Below are 19,543 nucleotides of genomic sequence, written 5' to 3'. Positions count from 1 at the left end.
GGGAGAACTGCAGAATGTGTCATATATATATATATATATATATATATATATATATATATATATATACTGTATATCAGTGGCATGCGGTGGTGTTTTAAAATGAGGAGGCAGTTACATACAATATATATATATATATTAATGTCCCTGTTACACTTAATGTTTTGCATTTTCTTGGTTAAATAAACATTACATAAGATAGAACAAAAATAGTCTATTTTGTATTTTATTAACATTATTTTTATTTTATTTTATATTTTAAATAATAATTATACATTTCATAGTGTTTTTATGCATTTGTACATTTATTCCAAAATAATAAAGGAAGTAACAATTTGAACAATATTTTTGAACAATATTCTGCACCTTAGAATTGTAGAACATTATAAAACAGTAGGCAATAATAACATATTGAGTGTAAATTATAATTTTAATTAAAATGATTAAATGGATGCTACCATATTGGGACAAAATAAGCCCTCCCTACACCTACCCGATGTGATATGAGATTTGAAAATGGAGAAATTTTTTTTTGGTAAATGGTGGAATCGAACCCAGGCCGATCGCATCAAAAATGACTTTGGCACGCGCTTTACTATCTAACGTTATGCCACTGAACTTGATAATTAACAATCGTCTTTTGTAGTAACCTTCCATTGATGGGCGGAGTTAGTGTAAATAGTTTCTGCCAACAAGGCGGCCTATTTGCACTTAGTGAAATAGACACTCCGTTTTTTAATAGTGAACTTATGTTCAGCTGTTCTTTTTAATAGTCAACTTATTTTCGGGTCATCATCATAAAAGCCCTGTAAACACTGTCACAGACACGAAGATACATCTTTCATTTCATCAAGCTGAATGCTCACTAACTGACATGGTCATCACGTTTTCAGGCCATTTCAAGTTTTATTTTGGCGTAACAAAAAGAAGTGATATCTAAGCGGGTGAGTTGTTTACTTAATATTTAGTCAATAACACCATAATTTTCTTAATTCAGGCCGAGAGCTCGCACGAAAACAAGAGGCGGGATTTATCGCATGAACCAATCACATCCAATCATAACTGATCATATCCAATTATAGCGCAAATGGAGGCATTGCCTCCCCTCACGTGATTTCCCCCCATTCAATTTACAACCCAGAAAAGTCACGGCACGCTAAGGGGTCTCTGTTGTAAGTCTATGGGCCGAAGGGAGGCATGCCTCCGCTGTAACTTTACCTGTGGGTGTCGCTGTTGGACAGTGTTACTTTATAAAAACAAGTGACTTTTATACTTTCAATGTCATATTTATTAGTAATGTTTGCGTTGTTTCATTTTTGTAGTATTGATTATTTTGTCATCCAATTTTTTGAGGAGACACTGCCTCACCTATAAACTTGCGAGTAGTCGACTAATGGCTTAAATTAATGACTACTGACAACTGTTTGACTATAGAAAATTAAGAACATTTAAATTAAGAAACAAATATTTAAGATACATTGTCTGAAAATAATTCATAATATCTTAATTCTAAATAATAAAAAAATAGAAAAAAATGCTAATATATAGGTATGTGTGTGTGTGTGTTTGTGTACATTTTCTTAAGAAAATGTGAGTGTTGCTTGCTGCTGAAAGACTGCTGGTTGCTAGGCAGTTGCTAAGGTGTTCTGAGTAATTTCTAGGCACTTTCTATGGTGTTTTGGGTTGAGGATGTGAAGGTGCAGGTTCAAATTCATCCTGTGTAATGTTCTGATCTCACCACCCTTATTGTCTATCAATAAAAAATGGCCTCAGCCCACAAAATCAAATTAGGCCAAAAAGGAAACTGAAATGAATTTGAAGAAAAGATACAAGAACTGATCCCCCCGGAAAACCTGGAGCTCCACAACGTTTCAAAGGGATTTCAGTGCCTCTTCAGTATAGGTCACCTCAGATCTGGAGTCTCAACCGCTGTGCTGTGCTGGTTACAGCTCAAATATTTGATGAGAAGCCTAACAGTTGAATTTCCTTCTATATCCAAAAGGAAATAAGTTGAAATCAAAGCAAAATGAAGACTTGCAGCATTTGAACCTTTAAATAAAAACACTCAACGGTGAGCAGCTCGTCTTGCTTGCAAGCTGAAACAGGACCAGACTCACTCGGCTATTTATAACAGGAGATATTTCCATTGTGCCGTCTCGGCTGACAGTGATCTCTATCTGAAGAACTATGAATATATCATAAGGTAAAAACCTCTCGTATTCTGAAAAGCCCAACTCCGTTACATTGGCAGATTAGTTATGAACGGCTTCATGCACTGATCAAATACATTAGTCTGGTTGAAAGTGAAAACAAAACCAGGTCGTGTGTGAGAGAGAAAATGAGACTTTCTTGAAGAAGCAAAACTCATTTCCAGGCTGCTGCTGTAAAGCAGTTGAAAGCCGCTGACAGCCGCTGTGCCATTTTGATCAGCTCAGGTTTGATCAAGTCTGTCAACGCTTGCACAAGACGCTGAAATTAGACGTGTACACATCACATTCCAAGCGGAGAGAAAATGAAATCTCTGTTCGCACGGCACGTCAAATCTTTTCAAATTTGGTTGTACTTACAACGTCTGGGCTTTGTATGAAAGAGAAAACAGATCTCTACTGTTGCAGTCGCTCCGGGATGAGAGACTGCTGGCGGCTTGTTTGGTAAACTTCTTGCTAAGCTGAAGCTGTCGTTAGTGAGCGACGAGAATCTCTGTTACAGATGGATCAAACTCATTTAAACATGCCGCATATGAAGTGGAGACTCTTTCAGGTTTGGGGTTCATTAGACAAGGAGAAAACTCTCCACAATGTCATGCACAGTGAAGCACAGAGGAGTTCTCTTTTGTTACCCTTTAAACAAGCATAAAAGGAACATGAAAGCTCGCTGTCAAGTTCACTATCAGTCCACGCAGTAAGCACATAATTAATTCTAGGGAAATTACTAAGAAAAAAAATAGTTGTATTAACCTGGAAACCCTCATAATAAAAGTGAAAACAAATGATTTATTAATTATATTTGATTGCTAATTTATGTGTTAATCCATTAACCTACACAATTGTTCAAAAGCTGGAAAAAAATCATACTTTTAATAATAATTATTATTTAGAAAGGATGCATTACATTTATCAAAAGTGACAGTATATTTATAATGTTACAAAAGATTTATATTTAAAATATACCGTTTTATTGACCTTTCCATTCTTCAGAGAATCCTGAAAAAAAATGTATCACAGTTTACACAAAAATATTAGCAAAACTGTAGTTAATATATAATACGAAAGTTACTTGCTCATGAGATCAGCAAATTAGAATGGTTTTTGACAGATCTGTAAAAATAAATAAATAAATAAAAAATAATAATGAATAATTTGAAATATCTTAATTATTAAATATTTAATATAATATATTTATATTTTATTTTATTCTAAATATATATCTAAATGTTTAATTTTATTGACATGTAATAACATTTTCAAGTTTGCATTTAAGCTTTGCCATTACAGAAATAAATGACATTTTAAAATATATTGCAATTTTTATATTACAATTTGGGGGAAGTCGTGGCCTAATGGTCAGAGAGTCAGACTCGTAACCCACGGTTGCGGGTTCGAGTCTCGTACCGGCAGGGATTGTAGGTGGGGGGAGTGAATGTACAGCGCTCTCTCCCACCTTCAATACCACGACTGAGGTGCCCTTGAGCAAGGCACCGAACCCCCAACTGCTCCCCGGGCGCCGCAGCATAAAAATGGCTGCCCACTGCTCCGGGTGTGTGTTCACGGTGTGTGTGTGTTCACTGCTGTGTGTGTGCGCACTTTGGATGGGATAAATGCAGAGCACTAATTCCGAGTATGGGTCACCATACTTGGCCACATGTCACGTCAATAAGATACAAATATATTTCACAATATTACTGCGTTTACTGTATTTTCTTATCAAATAAATGCAGACTTTGTGAGCAGAAGAGACTGACCCCAAACTTTTGGATATTTCTGTTCATAATATTATTATTTAGATTTATTTTTTGAGTATTAATTTATCAAAACATTTTAAATTATTCAAGAATTACTTCATTAATATTCATGAACTGCTCTGTGACATCACAACCACCACATATGTCCACCCAAAGAAAGTTCCCCACAACTTTTATTTTTTTTAAACAAAGTGCAGCTCCCGAGTTGCTTCATATCATTTTTCCCCATTGTTACATCAGCAGAAGAGGTTTCAAAGGTTTCTGTAACAGCAGCGGGCGACCTGTTTTCAATCTCACCTGCGCTCTAATTCTGAGTATGCGATTGACATTGCGGCTCTTTATTGGCGCTGCCAGCTGGGGTCTCTGCGGTGAATCTATCAGAGTGCTGCTGGCCGGAGCTCAGGTAAGCAGTGTGCTGGAGAGAGCTCTATTAGAGCCCAGTAAAGTCATGTAATCACATTACATTTGCCTCATCCAGCCCAGTGCCAGAAACGCAAGGCCACATTAGAGACACAGAGAGACCCAGACAAACTCAATCATGTTTAGCCTCTCTCTTGCATGCACGCACGCACGCACGCAAACACACACACACACACACACACACACACACAGAACAAGACAAATAATTCATAACTTAAAATAATTTAAATATACATATTAAAAACTTTTATTTTTAAGCTCGATTTGGTAATTAACAACAATACAGATAAACAGATATTCATAACACCTTATTGACAACTAAAATTACTTTTCTCCTCCAAACCACCCGGATGTTTACGCTTATCAGTAGTGGGTATTTTGATTCCGTTCAGTTGATTCAGTAGCTCAAATCTTTTGAATCTCCGTTCAGCAAAAAACATTCGTTCGGATTGGTCCAGTGGCCCGGTTTTTTCTGTTTTTGTTTTTATAATTAAATTTTCTAATGCCAAAAGAAACTAATTACATTAACTCCTACTGTATGAATTCGTCTAGCTAAATTTATCACACATAAACACACACACACACACACATATATATATATATATATAAACCTACATTAGACTATGAAAAATAGCACTTTTGTTGTAACAACAGCACTAATGAACTCAAAGATTGATGAGCGCACTTCACTCATACCGTCTCACTTTTAACACTGTACATAAAACCCAAACTACACATGTGGTTTAGAGCGGCTCGTGAAGTAGAAAGATGCCCAAGGCTTCAGGAACATCCTGCACTGCTGAACTAATAAACTTGCGCTGGTCACACAGAACTAAACAACATCACACTTGTGTCGACTGCAATTAATGTGTGGCTTCTGCCATGGAGATCAAACTGAGAAAGGATGGAAGTCATAAACACTGAGCTATCATGGGGCTCTGGCCAAATTTGCATAAACAGAACTGATTTATGGGTATTGGGGTAGTCAGACTGAAACTAGGAGGCGGAAGTGTGCACCACATTATCCGTTTAATGGAATTTCATGCTCTGTCTCTCGCTTGTTATATGGTAAGAAATGTTTCTCTCATTAGATATCATACTTCTGCAAGTTTCAGAGGCAGGGACTGGAGGTTAGTGCACATGCTCCAGTCACATCAAATTGTGCAATATGTCGATGCAAATGCACAAAAGAATGTGAGCTGTTTGCACATCTCAGAAGTATCGACAAATGCAACACGGCACTTGTATAATTCCAAAGCAAACGTTTCGGTATTCATTTGCACATTCAATTACAGATACAAAACCACCTGTGTGTTTATCTGTGGACTGAGTTCACAAAATATATACTGCATATATTTGTATAATTTAATGTGTGCATTTCAGCAGTGTTGGGGAAAGTTACTTTTAAAAGTAATGCATTAAAAGTAACTCAGATATTCTCTTGTAAATTAAAAAGTAATGCATTACTTTACTAGTTACTTGAAAAAAGTAATCTGATTACGTAACTCGTGTTACTTGTAATGCGTTACCCCCAACACTGCATTTCAGGTAGGTTTTCATATATATTCTTAAATATGGCATATATTTTGTACATTATATATTATGTTATATTTTCCCAAATAATTCAGATCAATCAACAAACTTTTTTTTTTTTTTTTTTTTTTAACAAATTATTCTAATGAAATGCATGACAATATTATTGATAGAGCCATGCATTGTGCAAATATATATTCTTATATATTATGATATATATTCTAAAAAATAATAATTCAGATTATTAACAAGCATGTACATTACAAAATATTTGGATATAGCCATGTGGTGTGCATAAATATTCTTATATATTATACAAGATATGTTTTTCCCAAATAATTCTAATTGATCTACCAACATTTATACTCAGAGTTTTTCAAAATTATTAATAATTTTGCTTATTGAAAAGCATATGCACGACAATATTGTTGATACAGCCATTTGGTGTGCATATATATTATTGTATATTTGTATATGTTATATAATAATATAGATTTTTCCAAATAATTCTGATTGATCCACAAACATTTATAATACAAATTTCACTGATCCCTAATAATTCTGATTAAAAAGCATATGCATGACAAAATATTACTCATACAGTGATGTAGTGTTCATATATATTCTTATATTTTATATATGATAAATATTATTTTCCAAATAATTTATCAATTATTTTATTGATCAATATATTTAATATTTGGAAAATAATAATATTATTTTCCAAATAATTGACAAAATATTAATACTATTATATGCGATGTGCATATATATTCTTACTATATATTACACATTCTTTACTATTTCAGTCTTTCTACTTCAAAATTTCATGTTTAATTAAAAGTGTTACTGTTTCTACATCTAAATTTTATTCAGTGTACTATACTTTCACCAAAAAGTGTCAAAAGCCCCCTAAAAAAAAGACATTTACAGTAGAAGACCCGAGGCTCAGGAATATGTTTTGAAGTGTCGGCACTTACTCAGTAACAACTCTCACACGGGTCTGCATGTCACTAAAGTACTTCAGCGTGATAAAAAAGCGGCGTGGACAGAATGAAACGCCTCAATGGAGGAGCCCAAAGGCGAACCCATATGTCTCTATTGAGAACACAAACCCGTGATTTGTGTTGGTTTGAGAAACATCACGCTGGAAACAGCATTCATAACACAACACTGGTGACAAAGAAAATCATGTCAGCACTCGACCAAAGGAGAGACAGCATCCGCAACCGGCTCTGTAATTATGAGGCTAAACCAAAGTGACAAGCGGTTTTGATTGTGGAAGCAGAGGTTCTGAGATACAGACCGGGATAATACATGCTGTAATGCTATAGTTCAGCTCATGAAAATGGGGGCAAAAACAAAAGTGTTGCGTTTATAATTTTGTTCAGTGTATATTAATGTAAAGCGGCATTCGATAGTGAAAGCAGACAAAGATATGATCTTAATGTCAGTCTTCAAGACACGCTCTTTCGTTTAGGGTTGTCATTGCCTTCCTAGACTATCCTTAAACACTCAAGACTGTCTTTTAGCACCCAGCCCAATAATATGGGTGCAGAAGTCTGAAGCTGTCACAGAAGATCCACGAAAACCAGTGACAATCCCATGAGCAGCATGTGATCAACATAACCAAAGCTTACATAAAAACATGAAGGCTTCTGAAAAACAAAGATCAACAGAGATCTTCTGAAAGGGATAGCTCACCCAAAAGATCCTTATCAGATCCTTATTAAATCTGATTTCTGTTGTTGCATATAAAATATATTTGGCAAGATCTTTCAGATACTCCTTTTGTGTTCCACTGAAAAAATAGGAGACACAGGTTCCAAAAGGGAGTTTTCACAGCGATCCCATAGAAGAACCATTTTTGGTTCCTTAAAGAATCTTTCAGTGAAACAGTTCTTAGGGAACCCAAAATGGGTCTTCTATAGCAGTGGTTCCCAATCCTGGTCCTGGAGAACCCCCAACACTGCACGTTTTTGGTGTCTCTCTTATCTGACACTCACATTTGAGGTCTTGGAGTCTTCACTAATGAGCTGATGAGTTGAATCAGGTGTGTTTGAATAGGGATACATCTAAAATGTGCAGTGTTGGGGGTTCTCCAGGACCAGGATTGGGAACCACTGTTCTATGGCATCGCTGCAAAAACAAAAAAACCTTTTGAAGAGTGTAGAAGAACCATTTTCAATGACCAGCTCTTAAAAGAACCATTTTTTCATCCTAGCATGAAGAACATTGTATATAATCTAAAGAACCTTTTTTTCCACTATAAAGAATCTTTTATGCATCAGAAGATTAAAGGTTCTTCATGGAACCATCAACATAAAAAAAATACTTTTATTTTGTAGACTGCATGGTTGTTAATTCATTGGCACCATCAAAACCAATTAAAACCTTCATTTTTAAGATATAAAGTTAAGTAAATAGTGACAGCATTTTCATTTATCCATTTCCACAAAGATGAATTGTCTTGAACTCTTTGGCTCTCAGGACAGTCAGAAGATCTTTCTGTTTCCAGTACGATCCTGATGAGGAACATCTAAACACTGATTCTCAGTGACAGCTTCAGATTTATAATCCCACAGATGTTCGGATCGTTCCCAGTGTTTCAGACTCCTGCACAGACGCATGTATCCAGGCCGTGGAAATGATAGGGAACAGCTGGCGACTGAGTCGTTTCCTCTGACCCCAGCACATTCGAACAGCGCCCCCTAAATAAACCTTTCAGATGTGGTTAGATATGGGCACTGCGGGGCAGTGTGCCAACTCCACCCACCTCTCAGGGCCCACCATCTGTTAAATATGCCACAAGCGAGCCAGAAGACCTCTGAGACGCGCAACATCGAGAGGGGCTGGCGAACATTCAAATAAGCTCAATGTATTTGAAGTGGTTGTTTTGTAACTCTCTCTGATAAATTAAAACTCAGAGCAGTGGAAATCTATAACAGTGTCAGAAGCAGGCGAGCAAATAAGACCATTTTCCACATAATCGCAAAGAAAACCCAGTAAATCAAGCACATGAAATGATTTAGGATGTCTCCGATAGACAGACGCACCGGAAAATGAGATCAGCATCGGAAAACATTAATTTCTGCGAGAGCCTTGGCAAGCTATTGAGTTTGTTTTATATAATTTATCGATATGAGAAATGTCAACAATAAAACACTGGCTATTATAGACATATATCATAGATCAATCTTACTGTCTAGACAGGCACTAAAATTACTGTAACAGCTCAAATAGAGTAAGTGTCTCGCTTATGTTGCTTCTGCATGCCTGGTGGCACCAAACTGTAAATAATAATTAAATGCCAAAGAAATGAGATGTATAATTTTAGGGATTTTTTTTAAGTCAAGATATTAACAAAAAACATTTTAGGGTTAAAAAGAATAAATGTAGTTAACTATAAAGCAGAAACCAAATCAAAAAGGTCCAAAAGACTTAGGGCCAGTTTTACTAACAGCTTGTGCCAGCACAAACTGTCTTTTGGCATTAAAATTGTACTGTCAGATTTTATAAAAGACACACAGTGACGAATTAGCGGTGAAAAGGCGTGGACACCGTTATTTTTGCGCCTGACCTTATTGAATATGCATTTGTAGGAGTTTCCTTTTCAGACGCAAAATTCATGGGAGGAGAATATTCAAATGAATCACGCAATGTGTTTTACTAACTTTTGCGCTCGTCAAATTACTGACATTTGCGCCATTATTTAACGCCCAAAAAAAAGCAGTCTAACAGGCTTGTGCACACCGTGACGATTATCACGCGCGATTATCGCCGACGTTTAACGCCTCGTGACTAAACAAATGGCGGTAATGTGAGTGTGCACACTGACACGCAAAATGCCAGACGTAAAAGCGTTATTTAAAAAAAAAAAAACGCCTCGGGCTCATTTTTTTGGTTTGACGTGCCACGTAAAAAACTGGCTGACCAATGATATTGACGCTTTTGTTCACGTGCCTGGATCTGCTGAAATTACAGTAAAACACAAGTTACAGTGGCGCTCAAGCACAAAATGACGAAGAAGAAGCATCGAGGCAAGATGAACGTAGAGCTGCTGGTCTCATTGGTCTCTGAACACAAAGAGCTTTATGACAAAAATCTCGATAAGAGAGAGTTGTTATGGAGTGGAATTGCAGATCAAATAGGATTCGCTTTCATTAAGTGCCATCTAATGTCAGGGAGTGAATTTGCACGTTCACTCGGCTCATCGCCTGCGAAAATCGCTTGGGTATGAACACAAAGACGCGTCGAAAAACGTCTCGAAAAACGCTGGTGATAAGCGCGCGTGATAATCATCCCAGTGTGCACGAGGCCTTAAACTATTTTGCGCTTGAAATTGCTTCAATTATTGTTGCTCGGAGGAGGCACCGCAGAGAACAGAGAGTGTGTGGTAGATAGGAGAGGATTTTTTCCACATGTAGCCTATTAATTTATTTGGAATGCCAGAAGAACACATTATCCGAACATATCGTTTGCCAAGCCATGTTATTTTTAATTTGCTTCAGAAAATAAAAGACGACTTGGAACCCTCAACTACAAGTCTCTCAATACCAGGTCTATCAAAACTTCTAGCAAACCTTCATTTTTTGGCCTCCGTTTCTTTTCAACGTACTGTGGCTTCTTTATTTCCTTATTCTTTATTTGCGACTATGCTAATGTGTGCTGCACTTGGTATATTGAGTTGGTCGAAATGTAAATGAGATGTTGCATCTGTGTTCTTTCATTTACGCATTGTTAGTAAATCACCCACATAAATTTCCCCTCCCATCAGTGCTGCTTTGGAATTGCGCTCTCACGCTAATTTGCCCTGTTTAGTAAAACTGGCCCTTAATGAATTTACAATGAAAAAAAAAATGATGAAGAACATTTGGATGAAAAACAAACTTATTTTATTTCAGTTAATTGCCAAGGCATCATTTGACATTTTTAAGTATTATCACTAAATTACTAAAATTATTAAAACTGAACTGAAATTAAAATAAGCCAAATATAAATGTTAAATAACTAAAATTAAAATAAATAAATAAATATATGAATGTATATGAAAGCCACATATCAAAATGACTATTAATGAAAGCTTATTACTATGAATAAAGGCTAATTAAGTATATTATTAAATACTATAATGGTATATAAATAATACTAAAATAACACTAGCAAAGACTATGGTTGAATCTCTAAGTGCGTAGATCTGCACTGGTGATGGTACAGTACAATTAATTAACTTTTGCAAAACCAACTAGCATAGCAAAAGCTGTTGTGAACAATATTAGCTTTAAAAACATACTTGAATGCATATTTCAAAAATCCAGTAGAAATAGGATATCATCCTGCCGCCATTTGCTTAATACTATAACTTGATCTTCATGAATTCTGTCCTTGAATGCTATAAATATCCTTTGATATAGTCCTTAAACAGAGTGACGTCTACAGCAAAGCAAGTGACAGTTACTTACATATTCACCATAGGTATCCTGCACCACCGGAGGGGGAGGTCTGTACCCGGGTGGGGGCGGAGCTCCTCGTGCTCTCTGTGAGGGAACGCCCCTTACTCTGCTGGACGGAACCCTGCTGGGCGGAGCTCCTCTGGGCGCCACCCCCCGCGGGACTGCCGCCTGAGGAGGAGGAACGCCCCCTCTACACCTGCAGGACACATCCGCTCAAGTGAATTACATAAATATAATTAACTAAACATTATAAGTGGAGCAAGAATTCTTCATTTAAAAAAATGAAAACACAATAGTGTAAAAATGGTGTGAATAAATACATATACACTGCAAGAGAAATGTTTGGACATAAAGGAACTAAATTAGTGATGTTACACCTTTTTACCAAAATATACTTAAGACTTTTGTAGACAAATATAAATTGTGCCTACACTATAAAAAATTATTTTTTTCCAAGTTGTAAATAGAGGATTACTATTTCAGTTTTTCTACTTCACAATTTCAGTGCAATTCAATGCATTACTTGCTGTTTCTTTGTATTGTTTGTGTGCAATTTTTAAGTGAAATTTGTTTAAGTGATTTTTTTTTCAGTGTACATTTGAGTTTCTTCACAAAAGTAAGAAGACAGAGCTAAAAATAAGTTTTAATATATTTATCTATTTGTTGTTCCTTATGTGATTGCAATAAATACACAGTTTTTTACTTTAATTACTAAATTATATAAAGGGGTCATATGATGCTTTTTTAAAGATCATTATTTTGTGTATTTGGTGCAACAGAATTAGATATGTGGGGGCGTGTTAGAACGAGCCATTTTAGGGGGGCGTGGCAGAGTCTTAACTTTGATAAAGAATATCTCTTTGGTTTTGAGACTTTAGTCTTTGCAACTTCAGGGATCTTATCTATGCACAATCAGCTTGTAACACTCCAAAGAGAAAGGAAAACTTGAAATCGCATCATATGACCCCTTTAAATGACTTTAATATTAACTTTATTTAATAACTTTAATATTAATCTAAGGTATGGAACAGTATAGTAAAACACAAATGTGTCCAAAATTTTACTATAGTGTATACTACTGTTCAAAAGTTTTGGGTCAGATTTATTTATTTATGCATTAAACTGAACAAAACTGATGGTATTTTACATTGTTTCAATGTAAAATCCTGAAAAAAAATAACACTGAAAATGACATATCACAAAAAAATGAAATATTAAGCAGCACAACTGTTTTCAACATTGATAATAAAGCTTTGACATTTAATAAGCATCTTTCAACTGACGGACAGACAAATCTAGTCTAGTTCCTGGCTATCATTTACTAAATAATTCCAATGGAAGATAACTTTGACGGTTTGATTGAATTTTCCTCTCCAACTATGATGAAAATGAGACTGGTTTGAGGAAATGACATTAGCGCCAGTCCATATGTGAATAAATCTGCCAGCTATACCGCGTGAAACTCTCAGTGGAGTTTCAAATCCTTTTCTCATTAAACAGCAGAAAAAAATTCAACGGGCAGAAAAGGAGAAGCAAATTAAGGAGTTCATTAGTCATGTTTACATGTTATCCAGCCGTTTCTCGCTCTAGATGTGATTACAGTACAATGATCCGCTGTTGTACCTGTGCGGTCCCGGCGCTGGCGTTCCTCTGCTTCGCGTGCTGCTCTTGCCTCTGGCCGCTGGGACTTTGGCGTCCTCCGAGCCGCCGTTCAGATACGTCAGCTCCTGTAGCTGCGCCTGTCTGATCTCATCGTTGTAGTCCTGTACGACACACACACACACACACACAAACACTGTTAATGAGCTGTAACGCGCAATAATGGTCCACTTGTTTTTCAAGGGGAAATATATGCCCCCTGCAACCCCAAACACGCACCAACATGTGTTTTTCCCCCGAGAGGAGGCATTCTGTATATAAATAGTAACATCTAATCTAGCTTTTCATTAGCATAACAGATGTGACTGTGAGATTTTATATACATAAAGTCAATACCGTGCACAAATGTGACCCTGGACCACAAAACCAGTCATAAGGGTAAATTTTTCGAAATTGAGATGTATACATCATATGAAAGCTGAATAAATAAGCTTTCCATTGTTGTATGGTTTGTTAGGACAACTATAGGACAATATTTGGCTGAGATACAACTATTTGAAAATCTGGAATCTGAGGGTGCAAACAAATCTAAATATTGAGAAAATTGCCTTTAAAGTTGTCCAAATGAAGTTCTTAGCAATGCAAATTACAAATCAAAAATTAAGTTTTAATATATTTACGGTAGGAAATTTACAAAATATCTTCATGGAACATGATCTTTACTTAATATCCTAATGATTTTTGGCATAAAAGAAAAATCTCAAATTTTGACCTATACAATGTATTTTTGGCTATTGCTACAAATATACCCCAGCAACTTAAGTTTTGTGGTCCAGGGTCACAAATGTGAACATATGCGTAGTGTTTGATAGAGAAGATCCGGAGAATTACATGAATCTGCAAAGCACTTAACTTCTCCAATGTAATATATTTGTAACTAAAATAGGATATTTGACAAAGAAGGACTTGATTTTATCCACCATACACTGTAAACTAAAGTTGTAAATAAAACAAAGATTATTAAAGTATGTTTTACAAGAAAATGCTATTTCAGTTTTTCTACTTCAACATGTCATTTGCCATTTCTTTGCATTTTTATTTTAGTATCATTGAGATACTAATACAGTTTTTATTAATATTTTGAATTAGTTTTTATTTTTACATTTTCTGCTTTTTATTTTAATTTCAGCTTAAGTTTTAAGTACGTTTAGTACGTTTTTTTAAGTGTTTGTCATTTTTAATAGTTTTTAAAAATATATATCTATACAGATCATTTTTATTTTATTTTATTTTTATTTTTTTTAGTACCATTTTAGTATCAAGTTTAATTAAATGAAAACTGAAAATGTTTTCTTAAATATAAAAAGTATAAAAATAGTTTTTTATATTATTAAAAGTTTTTTTATTTTATTAAATTCTATTTTAGTTTACGTTTATTTCAGGTTTTTTATGGTTTTTAGTTTTAATTAATTATAAAATAGCCCTGTTCCTTTGTAATTGTTTGTGAAATTCACTAGAAATTTCTATGTGAAAATATTTTCTAAAGCATTCAATTTTTTTTTTCTCTGGACTGTGGACTCCTTGGACAAAACTTGACTAGCATAAAAATCCAATTTTACAAACCAGTTAATATTGTATGTATTTTGGCGTGAAGGTAATATTGTAATTGTTCATGAAATTTACAAGTGAAGTTAATAGTGAGACTTAACCTCCAAAATAAAGTGTTACCAAAAATAGATTTTTAAACCAGTGAATGTGTATTTTTGGTCTGAAGGTAATAAACGCTGCAATCAGAACATGAAAGATGATGATGTTGATGCTCAGTTTGTGTTTAGAAGATTGTACAAGCATGTACAAACAGACGTACAGGAATAAGAAATTTTTTGATCTCCTCTAGAGCGTGACCCATTCTCGCATACGCTTCAGCGGGCGGCGCGAACACCTCGATCAGCACGTGAAGATCTTCGTTAAGGTGATGATACTTTGTCTCTCCGCTCTTTCGCAGTTCTTCTTCCTGTTAACAAAAGTGTATGAAAAAAGAAAAATGTACACATTTGCAAGCATTTGCTATATCAGTTGAGGTACAGGAACTAAAATATATTTTTTTAATTAATTAATTAATAAAAATTATATATATATATATATATATATATATATAATTTATATATATATATGGGGGGCTTGTATGCAGCACTGTTAGCTGGCGCAAAGCAAGAGAGCAATTTAACAGGAACCGTGAGACAGAAACATGGCAAAGAATTGCATCAGCCCACCCGTCAGATGCACAGATGATGCCGCTTTATTTTAAAAGCAGGGTGAGATTTTCATTCAGCACGGCTTTTAGTTGCAGAACAAAGTGTGCTGTTATGTGTGTGCTTTTCTCCTGTGCTTCCTCTGATGTCATGCAGTTAATCTGCTCTCTTTAAGACAGTCGCAGTTATGCAAATGAGATGCTAATTTCATTCACAAATCTGCTGTTTACTGAAAGAGGTCAGTTTAGTGCAGATATGCTGAGGTAACGGAGCGTGTGTGTATGAAACGGCAGTAAGCATGGGCTAATCAACTAATTGCCAAAAAATCAACTAGTGAGGTTGACATCTACGGTACTATTTTTATTTGTTTTTAAGTTCCATTCTTCTCTTTAAAGCATTATTTTAATTGCACTGTTTTGTGGAGTGTTATGCTTCATTTTAAAAAATGCTAATAAAAAGGGCCTCTTTTAAAAAGGATCTTAAACATTATTTAATGAAATAATCATTTAATTAAACATTATTTAAATATTATTCATTTTAGAGGGAGAGCAAGTTGTTGATTTGGTAATTTGTTTTTAATAATATGCACTGATGAATATTTTAAAATAAAAAAAGGAACCTGTATAAAGAAAGTAAAAGTATCAGTTTTGATTTTCTAAATAATTGTCATATTTGTATAGGACTGTATACAATGTTACGAAAACTATGGAAGCTTGTTTCCACCACTGAATTTTAAATGAATGAATGAATGAATGAATGAATCTGCAAATTGTGCACATTTCTGAAAAAAAAAAAAAGTCAGAATTGTGAGATCAAAAAGTCTCAAGTACCTTCTTAATTTCTTATTATGTGGCGGAAATAAAAAAACAGAATTGCAAGATGTAATCAAAATTCCGAAAAAAATCCGAATCAAAATTCAGAGCAAAAAAGTCAGAACTGTGAGATTAAAAAGTCGCAAATTACCTTTTTTGATTTTTATTCAATGGTGGGGAAAAAAAAAACAATTCAAAGAAAAAAATTCTGAATTGCAAGATATTAACTCTGCTGCAAAAAAAAAAAAAAAACAGAATTGCGAGATGTAAAAACAAAAAGTTAGAATTGTGAGATTAAAGAGTCACAAATTTCTTTACTTTTTGATTTTTTATTCCATGGCGGATAATAATAATAATAATAATAATAATAATAATAATAATAATAATAATAATAAATGTGAGAGCAAGACATGATCTCTCAATTCTGAGAAAAAAGTCAGAATCCTGAGATAAAAAGTAGCAATTTCTTTTTTATTTTTTATTCTGGGGCAGAAAAAAAAAAAAAAAAAAACAGAATTGCGAGATGTAAAAACAAAAAGTTAGAATTGTGAGATTAAAGAGTCACAAATTTCTTTACTTTTTGATTTTTTATTCCATGGCGGATAATAATAATAATAATAATAATAATAATAATAATAATAATAAATGTGAGATGTAAACAAGAAAAAAGTCAAAATAGCGAGATGAACGTAAACTCAGAATTCAGAGAAAAAAATTGCAGAATTGCAAGATTTAAAATCAGAATTATGAGAAAAAAGTAAAACTGCAAGATTTAAACTCAGAATTATGAGAAAAAAAGTAAAATTGCAAGATTTAAACTCAGAATTATGAGAAAAAAAAGTAAAATTGAAAGATTTAAACTCAGAATTATGAAAAAAAAGTAAAATTGAAAGATTTCAACTCAGAATTCTGAGAAAAAAAGTCAAAATTGCAAGATTTAAAATAAGAATTATGAGGAAAAAAATCTAAATTGTGAAACAAACTCAGAATTCAGGGGAAAAAAGTCAGAATTTTAAAATAAAAAGTCTCAATTACATTTTAATTTTTTTTTTATTCTGTGGAAAAAAACAAGCTTCCATGCAAAACAGTGTTTGCAAGAGCATATTTTCCACATTCACCGGTGAACGCACACATATATGTAAAGTTTTCTAAACTGCTTCCAAAAACAAACCCCACGGTTTGGGGCGTGTATGTTTACTATCAACATCGTTTGGTAAATTCTGTGAAATTCGTTTCTGCAAATTCTATTACATCAAAGAGAATTATGAGCTTTAAGCAAATCTCTCTACTCAGCTGTGGGACGGAGCTGCAGGTGAATCTCCAAACAGCTTAAAACCGTGCAGGTGAGTGTTCCAGATCCAAACCGGTCAATTTGTGGTGCACAATTCACCCTCTCTCTCGCTTTTCTCCACAGAGAGCTTGTTCACCAAAATCTGACAGGACCGGAGGAGTGCAGCAGTCAATAACAACACGCCCAATTAGTAGATAAAACCTTCCAGAACACCCTGAGCTCTGGAACAGCTGTCTGAAGGGAGAAGATTGCTCTTGTGAACGCTGAATGTAATTGCGGCACGCTTATACATGAACATATCAAAATCACCTGTAGCTGAGCTGTTCAGAAACGGCCAGAAACCAGAGCTACATGCACACAATCTGCTGGGGGAAAATGTCAATAATTTAAAGGATGCATATCATGGATTTTCCTGAAACTTTTAAAATAAATATTGCATGCAACAAGTTAGCCAATTAGAGGCACCTAATTAAAGGTACAGTAGCAAAGACATCCTGTTTTAAAAGTAAGGAGAGAAATAAGGTAATTTTTTTTCCCCTAAGGAAATTGATACTTTTACTCAAGGAAGCATTAAATTAATCAAAATTGACAGTAAATCATTTATAATATTTTAAAAGAATTATATTTCATATAAATGCTGTTCTACTGAACTTTCTATTCATCAAAAAATCCTGAACAAAATAAATCAATGTTTTCAAAATTAATAACAATGTTTCAAATCAGCGTATTAGAATGATTTCTGAAGGATGACACTGTGTGACACTTAAGACTGGAGTAATAATGCTGAAAATTCAGCATTCCATCACAGGAATAAATTATATTTTAAAATAATTTTAAATTATAATATGTAAAGGCGTTTTAGGAGGGCGTGGACGAGTCTTAACTTTTAAAAAGATTATCTCTTTGGGTTTGAGACTTTAGTCTTTGCAACTTTAGGGATCTTATCTATTCATGAACAGCTTGTAACACTCCAAAGCTAAAGGAAAACTTGAAATCGCATCATATGACCCCTTTAATTAAGTTGTTGCTCTGTATCATATTTGTTAACAGTCAACTATACTAAATTTAAGATGATGTACAGTTCTGGGGGCGGGGCCAGTGCGTTAAAATATTTTAATCGCGTTATTTTTTCATACCTAATTAATTAAGTTAACGCGTTAAACTGACAGCCCTAATATATATGAGCAATATCACACGAGTAGACGTGAGATATGGCTGTATATCGGCACGGCTGTGATTCCGTAGGTAATCACAGCGTGCCGATATACAGTCATATCTCAAATCTACCCGTGTGATGTTGCGTTTATACAACAGTTCGATGGCACGAATGTGTAAATATATAAGAAAAACAACTTTAAACACCCTTTTGTGCAGAACTACTTCCTTCCGCCACAGATTCAAATCTCAGTTTGGCAAATTAACAGCTGAACCCAAGCCTCCGTTACTAATTCGAAAATGTCACTTTAGAACTAGTAACGAAGGAACGTTGAGTTGCTTTATTGAAAGCTTATTGCATTACTATATTAAAAGCTCTCTGTATTATATGTAGAATATTATGAGAGAGAGATGAACGGAGCTAGTGTGATTACCTGCATCTGATACAGCATTCATTCTTTAGCTCAATCTCATATTCACAATAAAACATTAGTTTGAATGTCCGCTGAGGAAAGCGATATCTGTTGTACTGTTCTTTCATCTGTTAAGGGTGATTTCTGATGACAGCGCTGCTCAGTGCATTTGTTAACTGGGTCTTACAAACTGTTATTAAAAGTAAAAATAACTTCCGTTTCAGTCTCTTTCAATAAACAACAACAGCCATCATAAAAGTTGCTAGACAATTCAGTTAAAAGTACAAAGGCAGCGCTCTAATATACAGCATTAAAGTTACATAAAATATAACGTGATGAGATTTTGCCTTAAACAAATAATAGATTAATGAGACCAAAGACTACCCGTGAGATTTACCCAAAACAAATTATATCTCATGTTTAACTGCTATAGACATCAGAGCCAGCGGCAAATTTCTAGAAGATCTGACTGAGGTGAGGCTCCTCTCAGCGGGTTCATGAGCGCTGAACGACCGCTGATGCCCTGGAGCTCACATCTCTGAAAACGTTGAAGCAACTTTTCAAATAGACGTTATCTTTTTTAACAAACCGCATATTTGAAGTCCAAACAAGTACATTCTCGCCTTAAAAAAAAAAAAAAACACTTAAAGGGGGGGT

At 34.6% G+C, this 19,543-nt stretch overlaps 1 protein-coding gene across 1 annotated transcript in view; it reads right to left on the bottom strand.

Annotated features, from left to right (window-relative positions):
• Nucleotides 1–19,543, bottom strand: part of LOC107687064 (KH domain-containing, RNA-binding, signal transduction-associated protein 3-like) — a 168,446-nt gene that overhangs the window by 49,214 nt on the left and 99,689 nt on the right. The window contains exons 4-6 of the mRNA XM_016484212.1: nucleotides 14,831–14,977; nucleotides 12,988–13,127; nucleotides 11,374–11,560 (exon numbers count right to left, since the gene is read on the bottom strand). Coding sequence (XP_016339698.1) covers nucleotides 11,374–11,560; nucleotides 12,988–13,127; nucleotides 14,831–14,977 — 474 coding nt within the window. The remainder of the gene's footprint in view (nucleotides 1–11,373; nucleotides 11,561–12,987; nucleotides 13,128–14,830; nucleotides 14,978–19,543) is intronic.

The sequence above is a fragment of the Sinocyclocheilus anshuiensis genome, unplaced genomic scaffold, assembly GCF_001515605.1.
Source record: "Sinocyclocheilus anshuiensis isolate Anshui unplaced genomic scaffold, SAMN03320099.WGS_v1.1 scaffold1641, whole genome shotgun sequence".
Lineage (NCBI taxonomy): Eukaryota > Metazoa > Chordata > Actinopteri > Cypriniformes > Cyprinidae > Sinocyclocheilus > Sinocyclocheilus anshuiensis.
This window is presented reverse-complemented; position numbering and strand designations above follow the sequence as displayed.